Source organism: Psammomys obesus, unplaced genomic scaffold, assembly GCF_907164565.1.
Source record: "Psammomys obesus unplaced genomic scaffold, mPsaObe1.curated_primary_1811, whole genome shotgun sequence".
NCBI classification, from domain to species: Eukaryota; Metazoa; Chordata; class Mammalia; order Rodentia; family Muridae; genus Psammomys; species Psammomys obesus.
Window position 1 is genome coordinate 19,688,332 of NW_026596125.1, and position 17,228 is coordinate 19,705,559.

The 17,228-nt window shown below is 41.5% G+C and overlaps 1 protein-coding gene across 3 annotated transcripts in view; it reads right to left on the reverse strand.

Moving 5' to 3' along the window:
- Nucleotides 1-15,038, reverse strand: part of Cacul1 (CDK2 associated cullin domain 1) — a 57,178-nt gene extending 42,140 nt beyond the window's left edge. The window contains exon 1 of one of the 3 annotated variants that reach the window (XM_055591612.1): nucleotides 14,386-15,034. In XM_055591612.1, coding sequence (XP_055447587.1) covers nucleotides 14,386-14,746 — 361 coding nt within the window. In that variant the 5' untranslated portion in view covers nucleotides 14,747-15,034. Of the gene's footprint in view, nucleotides 1-14,385 lie in introns of all 3 variants that reach the window. The other 2 variants (XM_055591613.1, XM_055591611.1) reach the window with 2 other exon arrangements.
- Nucleotides 15,039-17,228: the final 2,190 nt, after the last annotated feature.

Below are 17,228 nucleotides of genomic sequence, written 5' to 3' on the forward strand. Positions count from 1 at the left end.
CACACACACACACACACACACACACACACACACACACACACACACACCAATTTTCTTTAAATCAATTCGCTTTTTGTACTATAAAATGTATGCTAAAAGTGCTTAAAATGACTTTTACTAACTCATGAGACAACATGGTAGTTTTTTTGTTGATCTTTTTTTTTTTTTATGAGACAGGGTCTCATGTAGCCCTTAAACTTTTTATGTAGCCAAGGATATCCTTCAACTACTGATCTTCCTGTCTCTACCCCCCAAATGCTGGAACTACCACTGTGTGCCAACATGTTCAGCTTCAAAATAGCATAATCGTAAATAAATTTTGCTGGGGCTAGAGATGTAGCTCAGTAGAGTACTTGCCTAGTATAGGAGAAGCTCTGGGTCCTGTTATCAATACCATGGTGGGGGAGAGTGCCAAACGAAAGAACCCAGATCCAAAAGTCTCCATATTTGTAAAAGTTCCAGGTACAATATTAACATAGGCAAAACTTTAAGGATAAAAACCTATCAGTGATTGACAGGGAGTTGTCAACAAGGAAAAGGCTTATCTATAAAGGGCTAACATGGAGATCTTTACAGCAATGAGATGCTTTGTATGAAAATGAAATAATAATACACCGTATTATTTATACCCGGCCACACAATGACTCATCAAAACTGTGGGTATAAACACAAAGATGAAATGGAAATGTGACAAGTCTGACAAATGAATCACAGAGCCAACAATGAGAGAACGGGCAGGAGTTCTGACAACATAAAGCTAAAAAGAGGGGGAGGGGATGGCACACATCTTTGATCCCAGCACTGGGGAGGCAGAAGCAGGCAGTTCTCTGGGAATTCGAGGCCTGGTCTATACAGAGCAAGTCCAAGACGCCAGGGCTATTACACAGAGAAACCCTATCTTGAAAAACCAAAACCAAAACAAACAAAATAACAAAAACAAAAACAAAGAAAAAACTTGACACAGAACAGTTAGTTGTTTCTAGAAGAAATGACCAATTTAAAAATAAAAACTGCTGTGCTGGATAGATGGCTCAGCAGTTAGGAGCACTGTCTGCTCTTAACTAGACACGGGTTCAATTCCCAGCACCCACATGGCAGCTCACCACTGTCTATAACTCCTGTTCCAGGGATCCCACCCCCTTACATGCAAACAAAACACCAATGTACATAAAAAATTAATAAATTAAAAAAACTGCCTACTGTAAATTGCCTGTTCCTATGAGGAGAGAAAATCTGCACCACCTACTTAGTGATATTCTGCTTTGCCAATAAAAAAGGGCAGCTATGTGAAACCTAGTGAAGCTTCTTTTCTTTCTGCCTCGCCAAATTCTATAAAAAGGCTTTGAGTGTTTGGGAACATCTGAGTTTTGGGGTTTGGAGACACTAGAACTTAAACTGTCTACCATGGTTACTATAAAGTCACTCTTCCTATAGGTTTTAGAGTTGCATTCAAAAAAACTTATCACTAGATAACACTGGCATCTTGTTTTTATTCCGGTCTTCATTACCATGTTTCTTAAGAGTTCTATGCTACTCAGCTGCCCCAAAAGATATATCTAAGGCTGCAGAGCAAGGCAACTAACTATGTGCCACTTCCTAACATACTTTTTTGCTTCATATGAAGTGCCTGTTCTCAGACACTGAAAACTTGTAAGATAATTACAAGAACCCATTTCTTCCAGGGGAACAGATTAGGATAGTAGGAATGCCTTCAACAAAAGATCGTTTAAGAAACCAACACTTGATGCAGTGGTTACTGACAAGATGAAAATTTGTGTCTAAAAGGCATTACACAACCCTGCTTTACAATTCCTCCATCACATTTGAACCTGAAACACAGCTGTGAACAAAAACCCATCATAGCAGTACATGCATGAAATGGTCAGGGCTATCATGAGCTATTATGGTAACAACTCCATCTAACCCAAACTCTCACCAAAGTAAAAGTATTTAAAACACAAAATCTGTCCTCAATTACACTAATTATAAGTTTACCTTCACTTTAAAATTCTTTACTGTCTCCTAACATTTCAAAAGGTTGATCACTCTGTCTTTGAAACCAGAAATGTCTGAGTTCTGAAGACAGAACAAAGACAGGTGCTGAGGAGGAGCCCTGTAAACATGTAAGACCTGAGGCCAGGAGACTGTGGGCTAACAGTAAAAAGTTAGAGCAGAGTTCTGAAACTGCAGGACAGTCTTAGGAATGAAGACCGAGGCATGGGGGCATACAGGGGGTGTGAAGCTCAGAGCTGCTAAGACTACGAAGAGGTCATGACTGCTCACTATCAAACCTAACCCTATACTTCCGAGAGCTACCAAACGAGAAATACACTACTTTCTATTCCACCTCTCCACCTCTTCTTTTTCTCAGAATGAAGAACCTTTTCTTGGAATCGAAACCCCCAAAGAAAGACACTCATATATTAGCACTGGGCAGCTCTTCAACAAAACAGCAGCTCTGCACCTCAGTCAAGGAAAGCCCAATACTTACAACTTGGCAAGGACCCCTACAACACAGACCTACCAAACAGTCTTTCAACTTTAAGAATAGACAGTGAAGGATGGTCAAATTTCACTCAAATATGAAGAACAAAACAAAACAACAACAAATGACAAGCTAAAAACAAAGGAAATTGAAAGGATAAAAGAAATCTGTCATGACCAAGAAGCAAACCAGGTGTTTCTAAAATTAAAAATACAGCCAAAATCTAATAGAAAGATAAAGAAATCATTAGAGAACTTTGCCAAGTCATTAAGAAAAAATGGAAGACAGCTGAATCTAGCTAACTCAAAACAAAACAAAAACAAAAAACGAAATTCCACATCTACCAATAACTCAAGAAAATGAAGAGAACATGAGAAATACTAAAGGAAAAAAAAAAAGATACCAACATATTACAACATCAGAAAGTATCCCAGAAACCTCAAGAACAAAAGTCAGTGGTGGCAGCATCTGATGCCATCATTGCAGACAGCAAGCTTACAGCCAAGGGTACAACATTTTAAAAGTTCCAGGGCAAATTTCACTTAAGAATTCTGTGGCACATGCCTTTAATCCTAATACTAGGGAAGCAGAGGCAAGCAGATTTCGATGAGTTTAAGGTCAGTGGGGTCCACATAGTGAGTTTTCAGGACATCAAAGCTACATAGTGAGACCCTGTCTTTGGGTAGGTGGGGGTGGAGGGATTCTATATGAATATAGCATTTTGTTTACCCAGACAAGATCTAACACTTTATCAGGAACCTACTAGAAGATTTCAGACATGCATGCATACCAACACAGAAATATATAGAGAATGCAGATGCAACCACTGGAGCTGAAGGTTAGGGTTAGGTATAGCTGAGCAGCAGGGACCTTGCCTGGCATGTACATGTCCTAGGTTTAATCTTCACTATCACAAAAAAAAAAAAAAAAAAAAAAAAAAACAGAGAAGGAACAGGTAAGAGGAGAACGGAGAGAGAATATGCATTCATTCTTCTACTTGGTAAGTAGCTGAGTGGCAAATATACCTCAACCCCAGGGAACCAATAGAAAAGAGAACTGACAGGCCCAAAAGCAAAGACCAAGTCACCAGATGTCGAATTGAATGAAGCTGCTGAAAAGCTAAGGGGCTGGAGAGATGGCTCAGAGATTAAGAACACTGTCTACTCTTCCAGAGGTCCTGAGTTCAATTCCCAGTAGCCACATGGAGGCTCACAATCATCTATACTGGAATCTGGTGGGTGTATATGCAGACAGAGCACTCATTAAATAAATAAATGAATGAATAAATGAATAAAATCCTTGCTGGGCATGGTACACTCGCCTTTAATCCCAGAAGGCAGAGGCAAGTGGATCTCTGTGAGTTCAAACTCTACAAAGGGAGTCCAGGACAGCCAAGAATACACAGAGAAATCCTGTCTCCAAAAAAAAAAAAAAAAAGGTGCAAGAATATGCTCAGGCCACCCATGTTAACACATGCTTTTAATTCCAGCGCTTAAAAGGCAAAGACAGGCAGATCTCAGTAAGTTCCAGGCCAGCCAGAGCTACAGTGAAATCCTGTCCTTAAAAAAACAAAAGAAAAAACAAAACAGTAGGTTCAACAAAAGTATGTGAAAGTTCTAGATCAAAGAGAATGTAATCTGAGTACATTTTTGGCCCTTCCAGGACAATCAGTAAATACACTTTTTTTTTGGTTTGTTTGTTTTTTATTAAACCAAAAATTAAGTAATAAAAGAACTGCAGAGATAAAGTACCTTAATCATGGGAAGTCAAGAGTGTTAAGTGTGACAAATCAAGCAACAATAACATACTACCATGAAATATGTGGGTAAATATCACAAGTGTTGATACTATCAAGGAACTGACTCCTGGGAAACAACTCCAGGAACAGGGGAAGGGCACTGCAGACCTATGATTCTATCTTCCCATACAATTGTATGTTTCAAGTACAAAACTGTATTTAAATTTTTTATTCTATGCATTTGTATGCAGCTGCATCTTTGTTTATGAAACGTTCATGTAGGTGCCCACAGAGGCCAAAAGAAGGGTGTTATATCCTCTGAACTGTAGTTACAAGTGGTAGCAAGCCACTCAATGTAGGTGCTGAGAACTGAACCGAGGTCTTCTACAACAGTAATTAAATGCTCTTAACCACTGAGCTGTCTGACCCCCCCCCATAATCGCATGTTAGTTTTAATAACAGCAAAAAAAAAAAAAAAAAAAAAAAAAAAAAAAAAAAAAAAATCTTTAACGAAACTGCTGTTAATGCCAATATCCTAAGATAGGAGACATGAAAAAGAAAAGTTCAGGAAGTCAAACCATCAATCTTGATTATTCCTCCTCCCTTCCTCAACCCAAAATGCTGTAGACTCCTTCAAGACCTCTAAAAATCAGAAGTGCCTTCTCCAAAGCTTTAACTGTTCACTCAGGATCATCTCTTGTCTACAATCATTACTGCCTCAAACTGGTCATTGTTTCTACCTCTCTCCACTCACACTAAGACACAACAAGGGTCCTCACTCCCTTAACAGTTGTGTTTCCCATTCCCACCCAACCATTCAGGTCTAATCTGTGACACTCCCTTCTTTACACCCTGTGCTCCCAGAATAATCCTGGGTCATGGGTTGCTCTCTCTGCAAGGAAATCTGAGTCCAACTACTCCCCACTTCTCTACCCTTGTGGCAAACTTTTTTTCATATTCCTGAGGATTCCCAGTCTCCTCTCTGCTATCAGGTATGTACACAACTCTATGATCTAGTCATAACACACCAGCATTCTGTCTTCTCATCACCTTCACATGTGTTTCATTCCACAGCCTCATTATCAGAAGCTGAAACACTACTTTGCCATACAACAAACATTTGCTAAATAAAATGTCATTCAAATGTCTAATTAGCACAGCTGTAACTAATTACAGATCTACAGAGGCTAACAGCTAAACATCAGAAAGAAAAGCAAGAGATATGAGACCAGTTTAAGGTATTAAGATATACTGCATAAGGAGAAAGACAACAAACTTTACAAAGTGCCTAACAACCAATAATACAATTTGCACAATTTACAGCTCAGTTGATTTACAAAAGTAAACTGTAAACTACATTTTCTTCAGAGATTTAAAGTAAAGCTCTATAACAAATCAAAATTGCATTCTCTTTATCAATGAAATTGTATGTGATACCAGTTTTTAAAAATAAAAAGACAATGTGAGAGCCTCAACAAGATTAAGTTCAGCCAATGGATCCTATTCATGAAGATGCTTGCCAAGCCCAGCTACTCAGCTAGAAGGTAACAAGACCACATGCTGAGTCCATCAACCAGTTTGCAAACTGAAAGATAGGCCCTCACAACCAATAGGCAAATTTAAGATTTAGTAAAATCAGTTAATACTTTCAATCAATTCAAAAGTTAAATTTTATGTAATACTAGAAAAAAGAGTAATTTTATTAGGTTCAATCAAAAATATTGTGAATTACTTGCTCACCTAGGGGCAAGAATTATTAGTGCTATGGGTTACTAAGTCTTCTCAAATCAATGTTGCCCAAAGTTGTTCTCTGGCCTCTACACACACACTAATATATGTGCACATGTATGTCAGGGTATGTCAGGGGCCATTCAGAAAAACGGGGTTCAGTAGTCTTGTGGGCTTTCTGGAAGGTAATCCAGTATTTTGCAAGTGGAATCTGCCCCAGAATTGCTTCCAGCTTCTGGCACCCCTTCTTTCTGTGCTGCTGTATCCTCTCAAAAATCTGGCAGGGTGTGTACCCTCACTTTCTGGGTATCTACCCACTCTGATTAAATAAACCTTCCACAGGATCTTTATGAGGATACACTGGTGTTCAGATGAATTAATTCCTGATTTGATTCAAACATTTTAGAAGTTAAAAAGTTATAGTTGATAGAAAGTTTATAGCTGCAGTAAGTACTTGTGTGGATCTCCAGATGCCTCACTAGGAGACAGACTTGAGACAGATTTGTGGCTTCGGATAAACTTTCACTCTAGAAATGGCACCATGAATCTTGGTATGTACCTTAAGTATATACAAGCTGATCTGAATTTCCCATGAACCCAGAAAATAACTGGACTACCCAGAAATGTCTAAATTAAGTACAAACCTTAATGTCAAAAAATACAAACTGAGTCGGGCATGATGACACATACCTTTAATCCCAATACTTGGAAGGCAGAGGCAGGAGGATCTCTGTGAGTTCAAGGCCAGCCTGGTCTACAAATCAAGTTCCAGGACAGCCAGGGCTACATATAGAGAAACCCTGTCTCGAACCCCTCCCCCCAAATATCAAAGGGGAAAACTGCTTTGTTGTAATTCCTTATTCCTTGCAAGTTAAGACATAAAACACTGTCGTTTTAAATCTATTGTGTATCTTGGAATGTAAGACTAGATAGAGAAATGAAAGATGTAACCATTAACATCCCTCTCATTGTAACAGTTTCATCTGTCTCTGTGATAAATCCTTTTGACTATGAGGTAATTCTTTTCCTTCCACAGATGTTATGCTCAGGGCATTAAGAAGTGTCCAGGGCTCCAGGCCTCCACACAGAGAGCAACAGAACCAAAAAATCTGGGCCCAAGGGTCTTTTCTGAGACTGATACTCCAACCAAGGACCATTCATGGAGATGACCTAGAACCCTGCACATATGTAGCCCATAGACTCAGTCTCCAAGTGAGTTCCCTAGTAAGGGGAACAGGGACTGTCTCTGACATGAACTCAGTGGCTGGCTGTTTGATCACCTCCCCCTGAGGGTGGAGCAGCCTTACCAGGCCACAGAGGAAGACAATGCAGCCAGTCCTAATGAGACCTGATAGACTAAGGTCAGATGGAAAGGGAGGAGGACCTCTCCTATCAGTAGACTTGGAAAGGGGCATGGAAGATGAGGAAGAAAAGGTGGGATTGGGAGGGAATGAGGGAAGGGACTACAGCTGGGATACAAAGTGAATAAACTGTAATTAATATAAAAAAGAAAAAGAAAGATTAAAAAATACTTAGAAAAAAAAAAAAAAGACATGTCCAGGGCAATACAGTTTGTTGGGGCAATGTGCCTCGTCCACTCTCTGTCTCTTGAGTGTGTTTGTGTGTGAGAGGTTTCTTTTCTATCTCTCTCATTTCTTACTCTCCTGTAGATTCACAAATAAGTTAACAGACTCAGGGCTCTGCCATCAGCCCCCTCAGATAAAACAGACATACTTTAGCTTATGGAAATCTCTGAAAAAGGGCTATTTGTGCACAAGTTGATTCCTAGATTAAAGGGCCTCATTTAACCCCCCCCCCCTAGGGCTCCTCACATCCCTGACTGCAGGAAAAGAAAAAAAAAAAAAAAAAAGAAAGAAAAGGTGGACAGTTTAAGTTTTCCTTAAAAAGCCCAGTCACGCTGCAGCCAGCCCTGGGTCACTAGAGAAGGAACCTTGTCCTTACTGGCTGCTTCTTGCAGTCTCCAAAGTTAAAAGGTTTTTGAATTTAGGTATAAAACAAGAGAAAGAAATGTCAATCACTGACTCACTCCAAACAAGAGAAAAAGTTGGTCTGACTGACCCCAAATCGCCAACTCCACATATACCTGCCTCAGTTTCTCCCCTGGACCTATCAAAGCTGGACTTTGGTGCTCTCTGTGTCTCTCTTTATACCTTGACACATCAGCGTCAGTCACAGCAAGACCCTTCTCCCCACTGGGTCATTTACTCATCCATTATTTGTCCTGACACTCTTAGTTTGGCATGTTTTCCTTTCTAACATAGTCTGGATCTACTCTAATCTATTTAATATCTCTGGCATGTAAACAGATCTGATGTGTAGTCTGATTCAGACCGATCTGATTCTGTATGTAGTCTATCATTACAGGGCCTGATCACTAATCTCAGGATGACAAGTCACAGAGATGGTGTAAAAAGGTGACGGCAGTGTCACTGACTTCCATCCTTCCAACTTGCCACACATCTGATAAAGCCCTTGAGTTCCTGCACTCAATTCCCTCTTGCTTTGGACACGACAGTTCTTGCACTGAACTGTGGCTGATAAACAGTGTTACACAGAGAAAGCTGGCTCAGAAGCTCAGAAACTAGTTTTGGTTTTCTCTCACAACTGAGCTTTACAGTGATGACTTGTCACCACTCTGGAAAAGGTCCCAGTAGCACATAACAGCAGCCACAAAGACTTAAACCATCTCCTGTGGACATGAGGAAATTTTGGTAGACTGCTGGGGTAGGTATAGAAATGAAAACTACAAGGACTATGAAGTCTGATCAGAAAATAGTGGGAGGCTTAAAGAGAATGTTTAGCTCATTTGGCTCAACGCATTTGCAACACCCATCAAAGGATCTCCTAACTATTAGAGGTACTAGGTTGACACACAAAAAAATTACATTCAGAAAGTCCTTAAAGTTATGGAATTACCATATGAATTTAATCCAAAGCCTAAACACAATCCTGTAATATAGGAGAACCCTGAGCCCCAGATGAGGCCAGCATGGCGAAAGCTAACCACTGAGAGCCCATGTTATCTGGAGACCTCTAGCTAGCTAGAATCAGATTTCACAGAAAAGAAAGTAGTAGAAGTAAATGAAAAAGAAGTGAGTCACATTCCATAAGAACCTACAGGGCTTTAACACCTGACACTGACAGCACCCTGGGTGGACATGTGGAAATGGATCCTGAGGGTGCCAAACACCAAGGGCGCTAACTGCAGATAAAAGTCCTTAGAGGTGAGCTTTCTGAAGTCTCTGCTCACCATACCGATTTGCTCAATTAACAACACCTAGACTTGATGTCAGCCTGTATTACAGTCAGAATTCCAATGTAAATCTGTATGAACAGATTAGACAGACACTAAACACACAAAGATCACTGAACATGAACACATAGCAACAAAACTATCTTTGTGGGGTGACCAAACAGCTCAGCAAATAAACTTGCTCTGTAAACTTGCACATAAGGACAGGAAAGAAATAACTCCATAAAGTCATCATCCTCTGGAACATACACACACACAGGTTTTAGAGAACTATCTTTGTACAGAGAGTAGTGCTTCACTACTCATAAGGCAGAGGTAATCTGCCAAGTGGAACTGGGGATGGGCACAGGAAAGATAATTTGACAAATTCTAAATCCAAGAAGCTCAGAAAAACCCGGAAGGATAAACAGAAAAACTGGACCTCAAGGAACATCACAGTCAAATTGCTGATACTTAAGGCTAGAGATGTGGAGAGGCTTTTAAAAGCCCTGGGTTAGATAATGAGCATAAACTGGATATAATCCATACCTCCCTGGGTGGAGGCAAAAGGATATGAAGTTCAAGGTCATCCTCAGTTACAAAATGAGTACAAAAAGAGATGGTGTGGGCCAAAAGAGATCCTGTCAAAACAAATAAAATAATAATCTTAAAAGTATCCAGAAAAGAGAGAAGTATCTCAAAGAGAGGAACAAAGACAGGACTATTCAGACATTCAAGATAGGACACAAAGACACTAGAAGGGGCTCACATATCCCTTTAGCAGAAGCTCTTGACAACGAGCCTTGGGCTGAAGATGCTCCAGTGGGTGGTGGTTCTACGCTACCACAGCACAAACAGTACTAGGTTATAAAAAAGTGCAAACAAAGTGTTGCAGGATATTTGATCCCATTGTGATCCCCTAGATTGTGAACTGTAAAAACCTGTCTTTTGTTTGGTGTGGTTCACCCTAACACACACTTTTAATCCCAGAAGATTCTGTATACAGGATTTCATAAAGATAGCCCTAGGTCAAGAGGCAGAGCCAGTAACCAGCTGACAAGAGTATTTAAGACAGCATGGGTTCACACTGCAACTCTTAGAGTGAACACTAAAGAGCAAAAAAGATGGTGGTAAGCCAAACTGAAGATAAATTTCATCAAAACTGAGCAAAACACTTATGATACATACCAATATACGGTATGGCCAAGACTACCCAACCCCTGACTGGAGTTTAAGGTTAATTTAAAACCAGCCAGGAACTCAAAACAAGCAAACAAAAATTAGCAAAAGAAAAAAACTACGGAAAGAAAATAGACAATGAATTTCAACCCTACAGTAAATGTGAAAAAGTCTTCAACAGGGCTTTTGAAAGAGAGGCTGGGCATGGTGGCCATTCCTTTAATCTCAAAGGCAGAAATAGGTGGATCTCTTGAGTTCAAGGTCTCATGTTACAGAAAGGCCAGGGCTAAAGAGAAACCCTGACTCAAAAAAAAAAAAACAGAAGAAAAGGAAAGGAGGAAGAAAGGCACATGGACAAAGGCTGCCACAAATAAACTTTTAAAAAAGCAAGATCCAACTACATGACATGTTGTGTACAACAAATGCACTTCAGGTTAAAAACAAATGAACTTGAAAAGATGTATCATACAATGAATGGAAATCTCAAGATACTGGATACTACCAGGATAAAGACAGGCATTCCAGCACTATAAAACACCTAGTCCCTGACACAACAAACTATATAAATCGGTTTGTGAACAGAACAGAAATCTATCCATATATGGTCAGTTACATTCTTACAAATCTGCCAAAACAACAAGGACAGTTTTTTAACAAATATTGCTGACACAACTGAACATGTACATGAGGAAAAGGTGCATCACTCTCACACTATGCACACATACCAACGTATAATTCAGGGCACAGAATAGACATTAAGCCCACAAAACTACAAGAAAATCTTCCTGACTTTGAGTTACACAAAATGTCTTAGGATAAAAAATGCACAGGCCATAGAAATAACTGATTAAAAAAATCCATTAATATCAAACTAAAATAATCTACTCTTTAGAAAACACTAAACTACAGGGAGATGACATTCAGAATAAATGCCTTTAAACACAGAAAAACAAACAACCCAAGTAACAAGCAGTAGATCTAAACATTTTCATAAGACCAGAAATCACCTGAAAAAGCCAAAGACACAGCAAATCCTACCTCTTCCCACCTCTGTCAGCTTAAACTTTCAGACTGACAATAAAGAGCCAGCGCTGTGTTAGAAATACTGGAGCCAACAATAGTGAGTTTGTCAAACAAATCAAGTATGTTGGTGATGTTTAAACTGAATTTCTAGAGTCAAATGAAGAAATGGGGCATTCCTATAATAATTTTAATTCTAGAAGATGGAAATTAGCCATTTTGCTAGATTCCTCCTTAGATCCTTTTTAATATTTCAGTCTCTCTTTAAAAGTCTTGTGTACTCTTGGTTTATTTTACTTACCGACACTTTAATTTTGTTGAACTATTATGTAGATGCCTATTTTTTACACCATTAATACTAGTATAAATATTATCATTGCCAGGCTGGTCTTCAACCTAAATCCATCTACCCTGAGTTTCTCTCCCGGTTTCAATGGTTCTTGATATATGACCAACCTAAATCCATCTACCCTGAGTTTCTCTCTTGGTTTCAATGGTTCTTGATAAATGATAATATTCCCAAGTTCTAAAAGGTTTGTTTGTTTTTGTTTTTAAGACAAGGTCTCACATTATGCCACCTTGGCAGACTTGAAACTCAAAACGGTTTCGGGGGCTGGGGGCTCAAACTGTTAGCCACCATGCGAGCAACCAGGACTTGTGAAAGGAGGGCCACAAAAACACCAACAGAGCCAATTAACCAGGAGCCAGAGGGCCTTGCTGAGACTTAAGCATCAACCAAGGACCATGCAGGAACTCCAAAATGTAGGCCCCCTACAAAGATGTAGCAGATAGACAGCTCATGTGGATCCTCTAGTGAGGGAAGTGGGGACTGCATCAAAGGGACTCACTTGTCAGCTTTTTGATCACTTCCCCCTGGCAGGACTGCTTTGCCAGGCCATAGGAGAAGAGGACATGCTTAGTCCTGATGAAACTTGATGAGCTGGGGTGAATAGGAAAAGGAGCTCCCCTTTTCTGAGGAAAAGAAGGGAAAAGGAAAAGGATGGAGGAGGTGAGACTGGGAGAGGTGGAGGGATGGGGCTACAATGAGGATGTAAAGTGAATTTAAAAAAATTTAAAGTATAAACTATGTTAAATACTAATAGAAATATGAGCCATTCATGGCTAGTGATATATATTCATCTTATATATATATATATATATATTGAAATTTTCTCCATTATTATTACTATTAGCTACTGGTCTTGGTAATGACCTATATATAGTTATCCTGAACGCTTTGATTTGTTAAGAGTTTTTATCAGCAGGGCATGATTAAACAGGTCTGCATAGTTTAGTAACCTTTTTGTTTTGTGACTGGGTCTCAGGTATCACAGGCTGGTCTTTAACAGAGTATGCAGCTGAGGAAAATGAAATTCTCGATCCCTGTCCTACCTCCAGAGTGCTGGGAGTGCAGTTGTGAGCCACCAGCTCCCCATCAAACCCAAGGCTTCCAGCATGCTGGGCAAGTACTCTCCACTGGGCTTCACTCCTAAAAGCCCAAACTTACTAATCTTTTCAAGACAATCTTCTGGTTTGGCTGATGACTTATGCTCTTCATGCTCATTTCTTAACTGAAATTTTACTTAAGCATTAATCCAAACTTCCTTCAGCATTTAAGGTAAATCGTACTGCCACTATTAGATCTAGTTTCACAACGTAACATTCAACATACAAACTGTATTATGTAAATGATTGTATGTATAAGAGGATTGTATGTATAATCATATACAAACCTTTCTATCTACACCCACACAAAAGTATCTTTGCCTGAAGCAGTATCTTGAAGGCAAGTAAAAAAGGTTGAAAGTCTGTGTGCTATCCCCATAATTATTTTTTCCTATGGTTGTGACTGCACGTCTGAATCAAGACAAATAATTTTCTCTTCACAGCTAGGTGGGCAATTACTGTTATAGCTGCTATATACTGTTATAAAATCAGTAAACTAGAAATAAAATCTCCAGTTACATCACCAGATGTCATTTTAAACTTGCAGTTAACAAGGTCCTGGCTACCTGAAGTGATCACTTTTCTTTTATGCTATCATCACCCAGGCTAAAAAGCACTGTCTTATTCTTTTCCTACCTAAAATGTGACTAGCTAACTGTAGCATTTTGAGGTTACTTTTTGTCTTCTGCCTGCAATTGTTAAGGCAGATTGCTAAAAAATTCAACATCCGGCAGGAACCTGAGTATGGCCACTTGCTGAATTTGAATTGCTTCTCTGGAAAGTGATTTTATACATCAGCTTCAAAATAGTTGTAGTAGTTTCTACTGCATAAATAAGTGACTCAAATTTTCGTGACAGGATGCAAAAAATGTCACAGAGAAAGAAGTGTAGATATGAACCAACGTTCAGATTCCTGACTTGCTTAATGTTCAGAAGCTAACACAAGAACAGTCAGTCGCAGTGACTCACGCCTGTAATCCCAATGCTCAGACAGGCAGAGGCAGGAGGATCTCTCTGAATTCAAGGCCAGCCTCGTCTACAAAAAGAGTCCAGGCCAGCCAAGGCTACGCAGAGAAACCCTGTCTCGAAAAAAAAAAAAAAAAAAAATAACAACAACAAAAAAACAAGAATGCAAGTTGGCAAATCTCTTTGCTTTTTGGCAGAAAAAAAAAAAAAAAAGGAAAGGCCTTTAGCTAGGAAATCCAAGCCTGCCTTCTTTTTTCCCTCTTTGCCTTGTAGGTGAAACTTTAACGGGTACTCATGAGAAAAAAAGCTTCCTAATATTAAGAGATGATCAAGCGTAATAAAGATCTTGTCTGAAGCATAATCTAGGGATACGTGCGCAAGTACAACAAGCAGCCCGGGACAGTAGGCCGGACACTGGCCGAAAGACATCAAACGAGGATGGGAGAGTAAAAAGAGGAGAGAGAGAGACCTAAGCCTGGAACAAAGAAAGCGGAGCTGCTCCCAGGGCGGGGGAATTCGGTGTGTGGATGTGGAGATGCAGCCGAGGTTACAGGGAAAGACCAGACTCACGGAACTTGGAGGTGGAGGTGTTGATGTTGATGGTGGAGCTGGGGGTGGGGGCAGGGGCCGCCTTGGCCACCGCAGCGGCCGCGTCGCAGCTCTTCAACATCATGATCACCCCGTTGGGCTCCGGCAAGGGCGGAGGCCCCATAGGGAGACCCTCCTTAGGGCCCTTTCTGTCCACGGAGCCCGCGGGCACAGCCAGCAGCTGGCCCCCCGGGGATTCTCGGCCAGGATCCGGGATGGACGACGAGGGCGGCGGCGGAGGCTGCCGGAAGCTGTCTGCGGCGGCCTCCCAGTTGTTGTGGTTCTGGTCGTCCATCATTGCTTCGTAGGTGAGCATCTCCTCCTCCTCCATGTTCTCCTCCATCCCGCCGGCCCACCTCAGCGCCCGGACCGGGAAGCACAGCAGCCGCCTCGAGTTCACATCGCCCGGAGCACTCGCGGGCGCACGGAAAAACCCCGCGGCGCGCCGAGCGCTTTCGCCCTCCGTGGAGAGGACCCCGCTGAAGGAACCGCTGACTGCGGTGGGCACTCCCGGGCTCCGGTTCTGAGAGAGGCGGCCGCAAAGCAGCGACGTCCCTCACGACATTTTACAGCAGCTGCTCCGGGCCTTCGGGAAGGGCTCTCGGGGAGCGGCCAGGACGGCACGTGGTACGAGGGACGGCCCGCAGAAAGCTGGCGGAAAGGGGCGGGAGCTGTGAGTCACCCGGCGCGACGGGACCCAGCGGAGCCCTCCCCTCCCCGCACCGGTTTAGGCCCGGCGTGGAGACCAGGATTCGCCGGCCCCGCCCCCTGCCGGCATTACGTGATAAAGGACTCTGGTCTGCGCGCGCGCGTTCTTCGACTTGTTGCCAGAACTGCTCTGGGTGTGTCCCGGCACGCACAAAATTGCGGACCGCTGCTGTACGTGATCAGCCCTTTTTTGTCTTTTTCTTTCTTTCTTCTTTCCTTCCTTTCTTTCTTTCTTTTCTTCCTTTCTCCCTCTCTCCCTTCCTTCCTTTCTTAATTTCTTTCTTCCTTTTTTTTTTTTTTTGAGACAGGATTTCTCAAAGTTGGCTTGGCTGTCCTGTACTCACTTTGTAGACTATGCTGGCCTCGAACTCACAGCGATCCACCTGACTCTGCTTCCCAAAGTGCTAGGATTACAGACGGCTTCCAACCCTTTTTTCTCCTCTTTTTCTTTCTTTCTTTTTATTTATTTATTTATTTTTTAAGAAAAATAAATGAAAGTCACACTCTACCCCTGACTGGCCTCCACCTCCAGGCAGTCCTCCTTCCTTGGCCTCCTGAGTGTCCTGTCATGCCCCATGCTGCCTAAACTTTCCATAGCAAGGTTCCCCCTAACATCACCAAAACATGGGTTTCGCCACCCAGGCCTTGACCTCACAAACCCAACCTTTGCATGGGGACTAAAGTACAGGGTCTCAGTAGTCCCTGAGTACAGATTCTAAACAGGGTAGACGGCTGGTATGTACCCTCTTTTACCCCTGAGTACGCCAAACTGAGTAGTACAGAATAGTGCTTCAGAAATTGCACAATACACATTCCTTCTAAGAATATGTGCAGCATTTACAAAAAAATAAAGGTACTGTGTCCCTAAGTCAGTGTCTGTGGATATCATAACAACCACACTCTCTGCACTTTGCAGTCAGAAACCATTGACTGAACAGTAGTAAGTCCCCATTGTATTGTTCTTTTGAACAAGTCATCCGTCTGAAAGTCACACTGAAAAGCTTTAGAACTGATGAGACTGGTACAGTTATAGTAAACTTTTCTCAAGGGCCTAATTCAAGAAGGTTTTTTCCCAGCACACTGGTAAATACTGAACACTTCCTGTCTATCTTGTTAAGATACTCAGTATATAGCAATGGTTTCATTGGTTAGACGTGGAAAAGCCTAACAGCTTGGGCCAAAGAAATCCTTGATCAGTGGTCATGGGTAAAAAATACTGCAGGGAAAGTGAATGGGCATGTGATAATCGGTGGACTCTTGTGTAGAACTTGTAAGCCATGTTAAGTTATACTTTAGGGCATTGTGGTGGCTATTCATGGTTGTCAACTTGACTGTAGTGGAATGAATACATTCCACAGATGAGAGCACATTGTTGATCAGATTGAGGCAGGAAGACACACTTTCTGGGCCACACCTTCTGCTAGAAGCTATATAAGGCCATGGAAGAAGGAAGGTTTTACTCCTTGCTTGCTCTCACCATGTCCATTCATTGGCTGGCATTGGCGCTTACATCTTTAAAATTCCAGCATATACAGAAGAGGCAGCTGAGACATCCAGTCTTGTGGGACCGAGAAACTACTAGATTCTTGGACTCTCCATTCACAGCTAGGCATTCTTGGATTAGCTCAACTGCAGCCAGTAAGTTACTCCAATAAATTCCATATGTGTGTGTGTTGTTGTTATTGTTGATGTTATGCCCAGATCTTAGGGTCCCCAAAGACCACTAGGAGCTGGAACGCGTATACAAGAGCAAATTCAGCAAGGGCAAGCTTGTTACAAAGTGATTGGCTGACTAACATAACTAACATTGAGCAAGGCTATCTATAGACCTCAGGAATGTTAGGTATTTCTATGCCATCAATGTTCTACTACAAGGTCTTGGGCTGCCCAGTATAGATGCCCCATCCTGAGATAAAGTACCTTCCCATTCTTGTGGTTATCTCCAGGCTGTTTGGGGGAGGGGGGTGGGATTTTATGGTCTTTTTCCTGGAATTGGTTACCTATGGCCTAATTTTTCTTTTAAAGTCAGGCCTGGTCCTAAAATGGAGACAAAGTTTATGTTGTCCTCTCGTGTGTGTGTGTGTGTGTGTGTGTGTGTGTGTGTGTGTGTGTGTGTG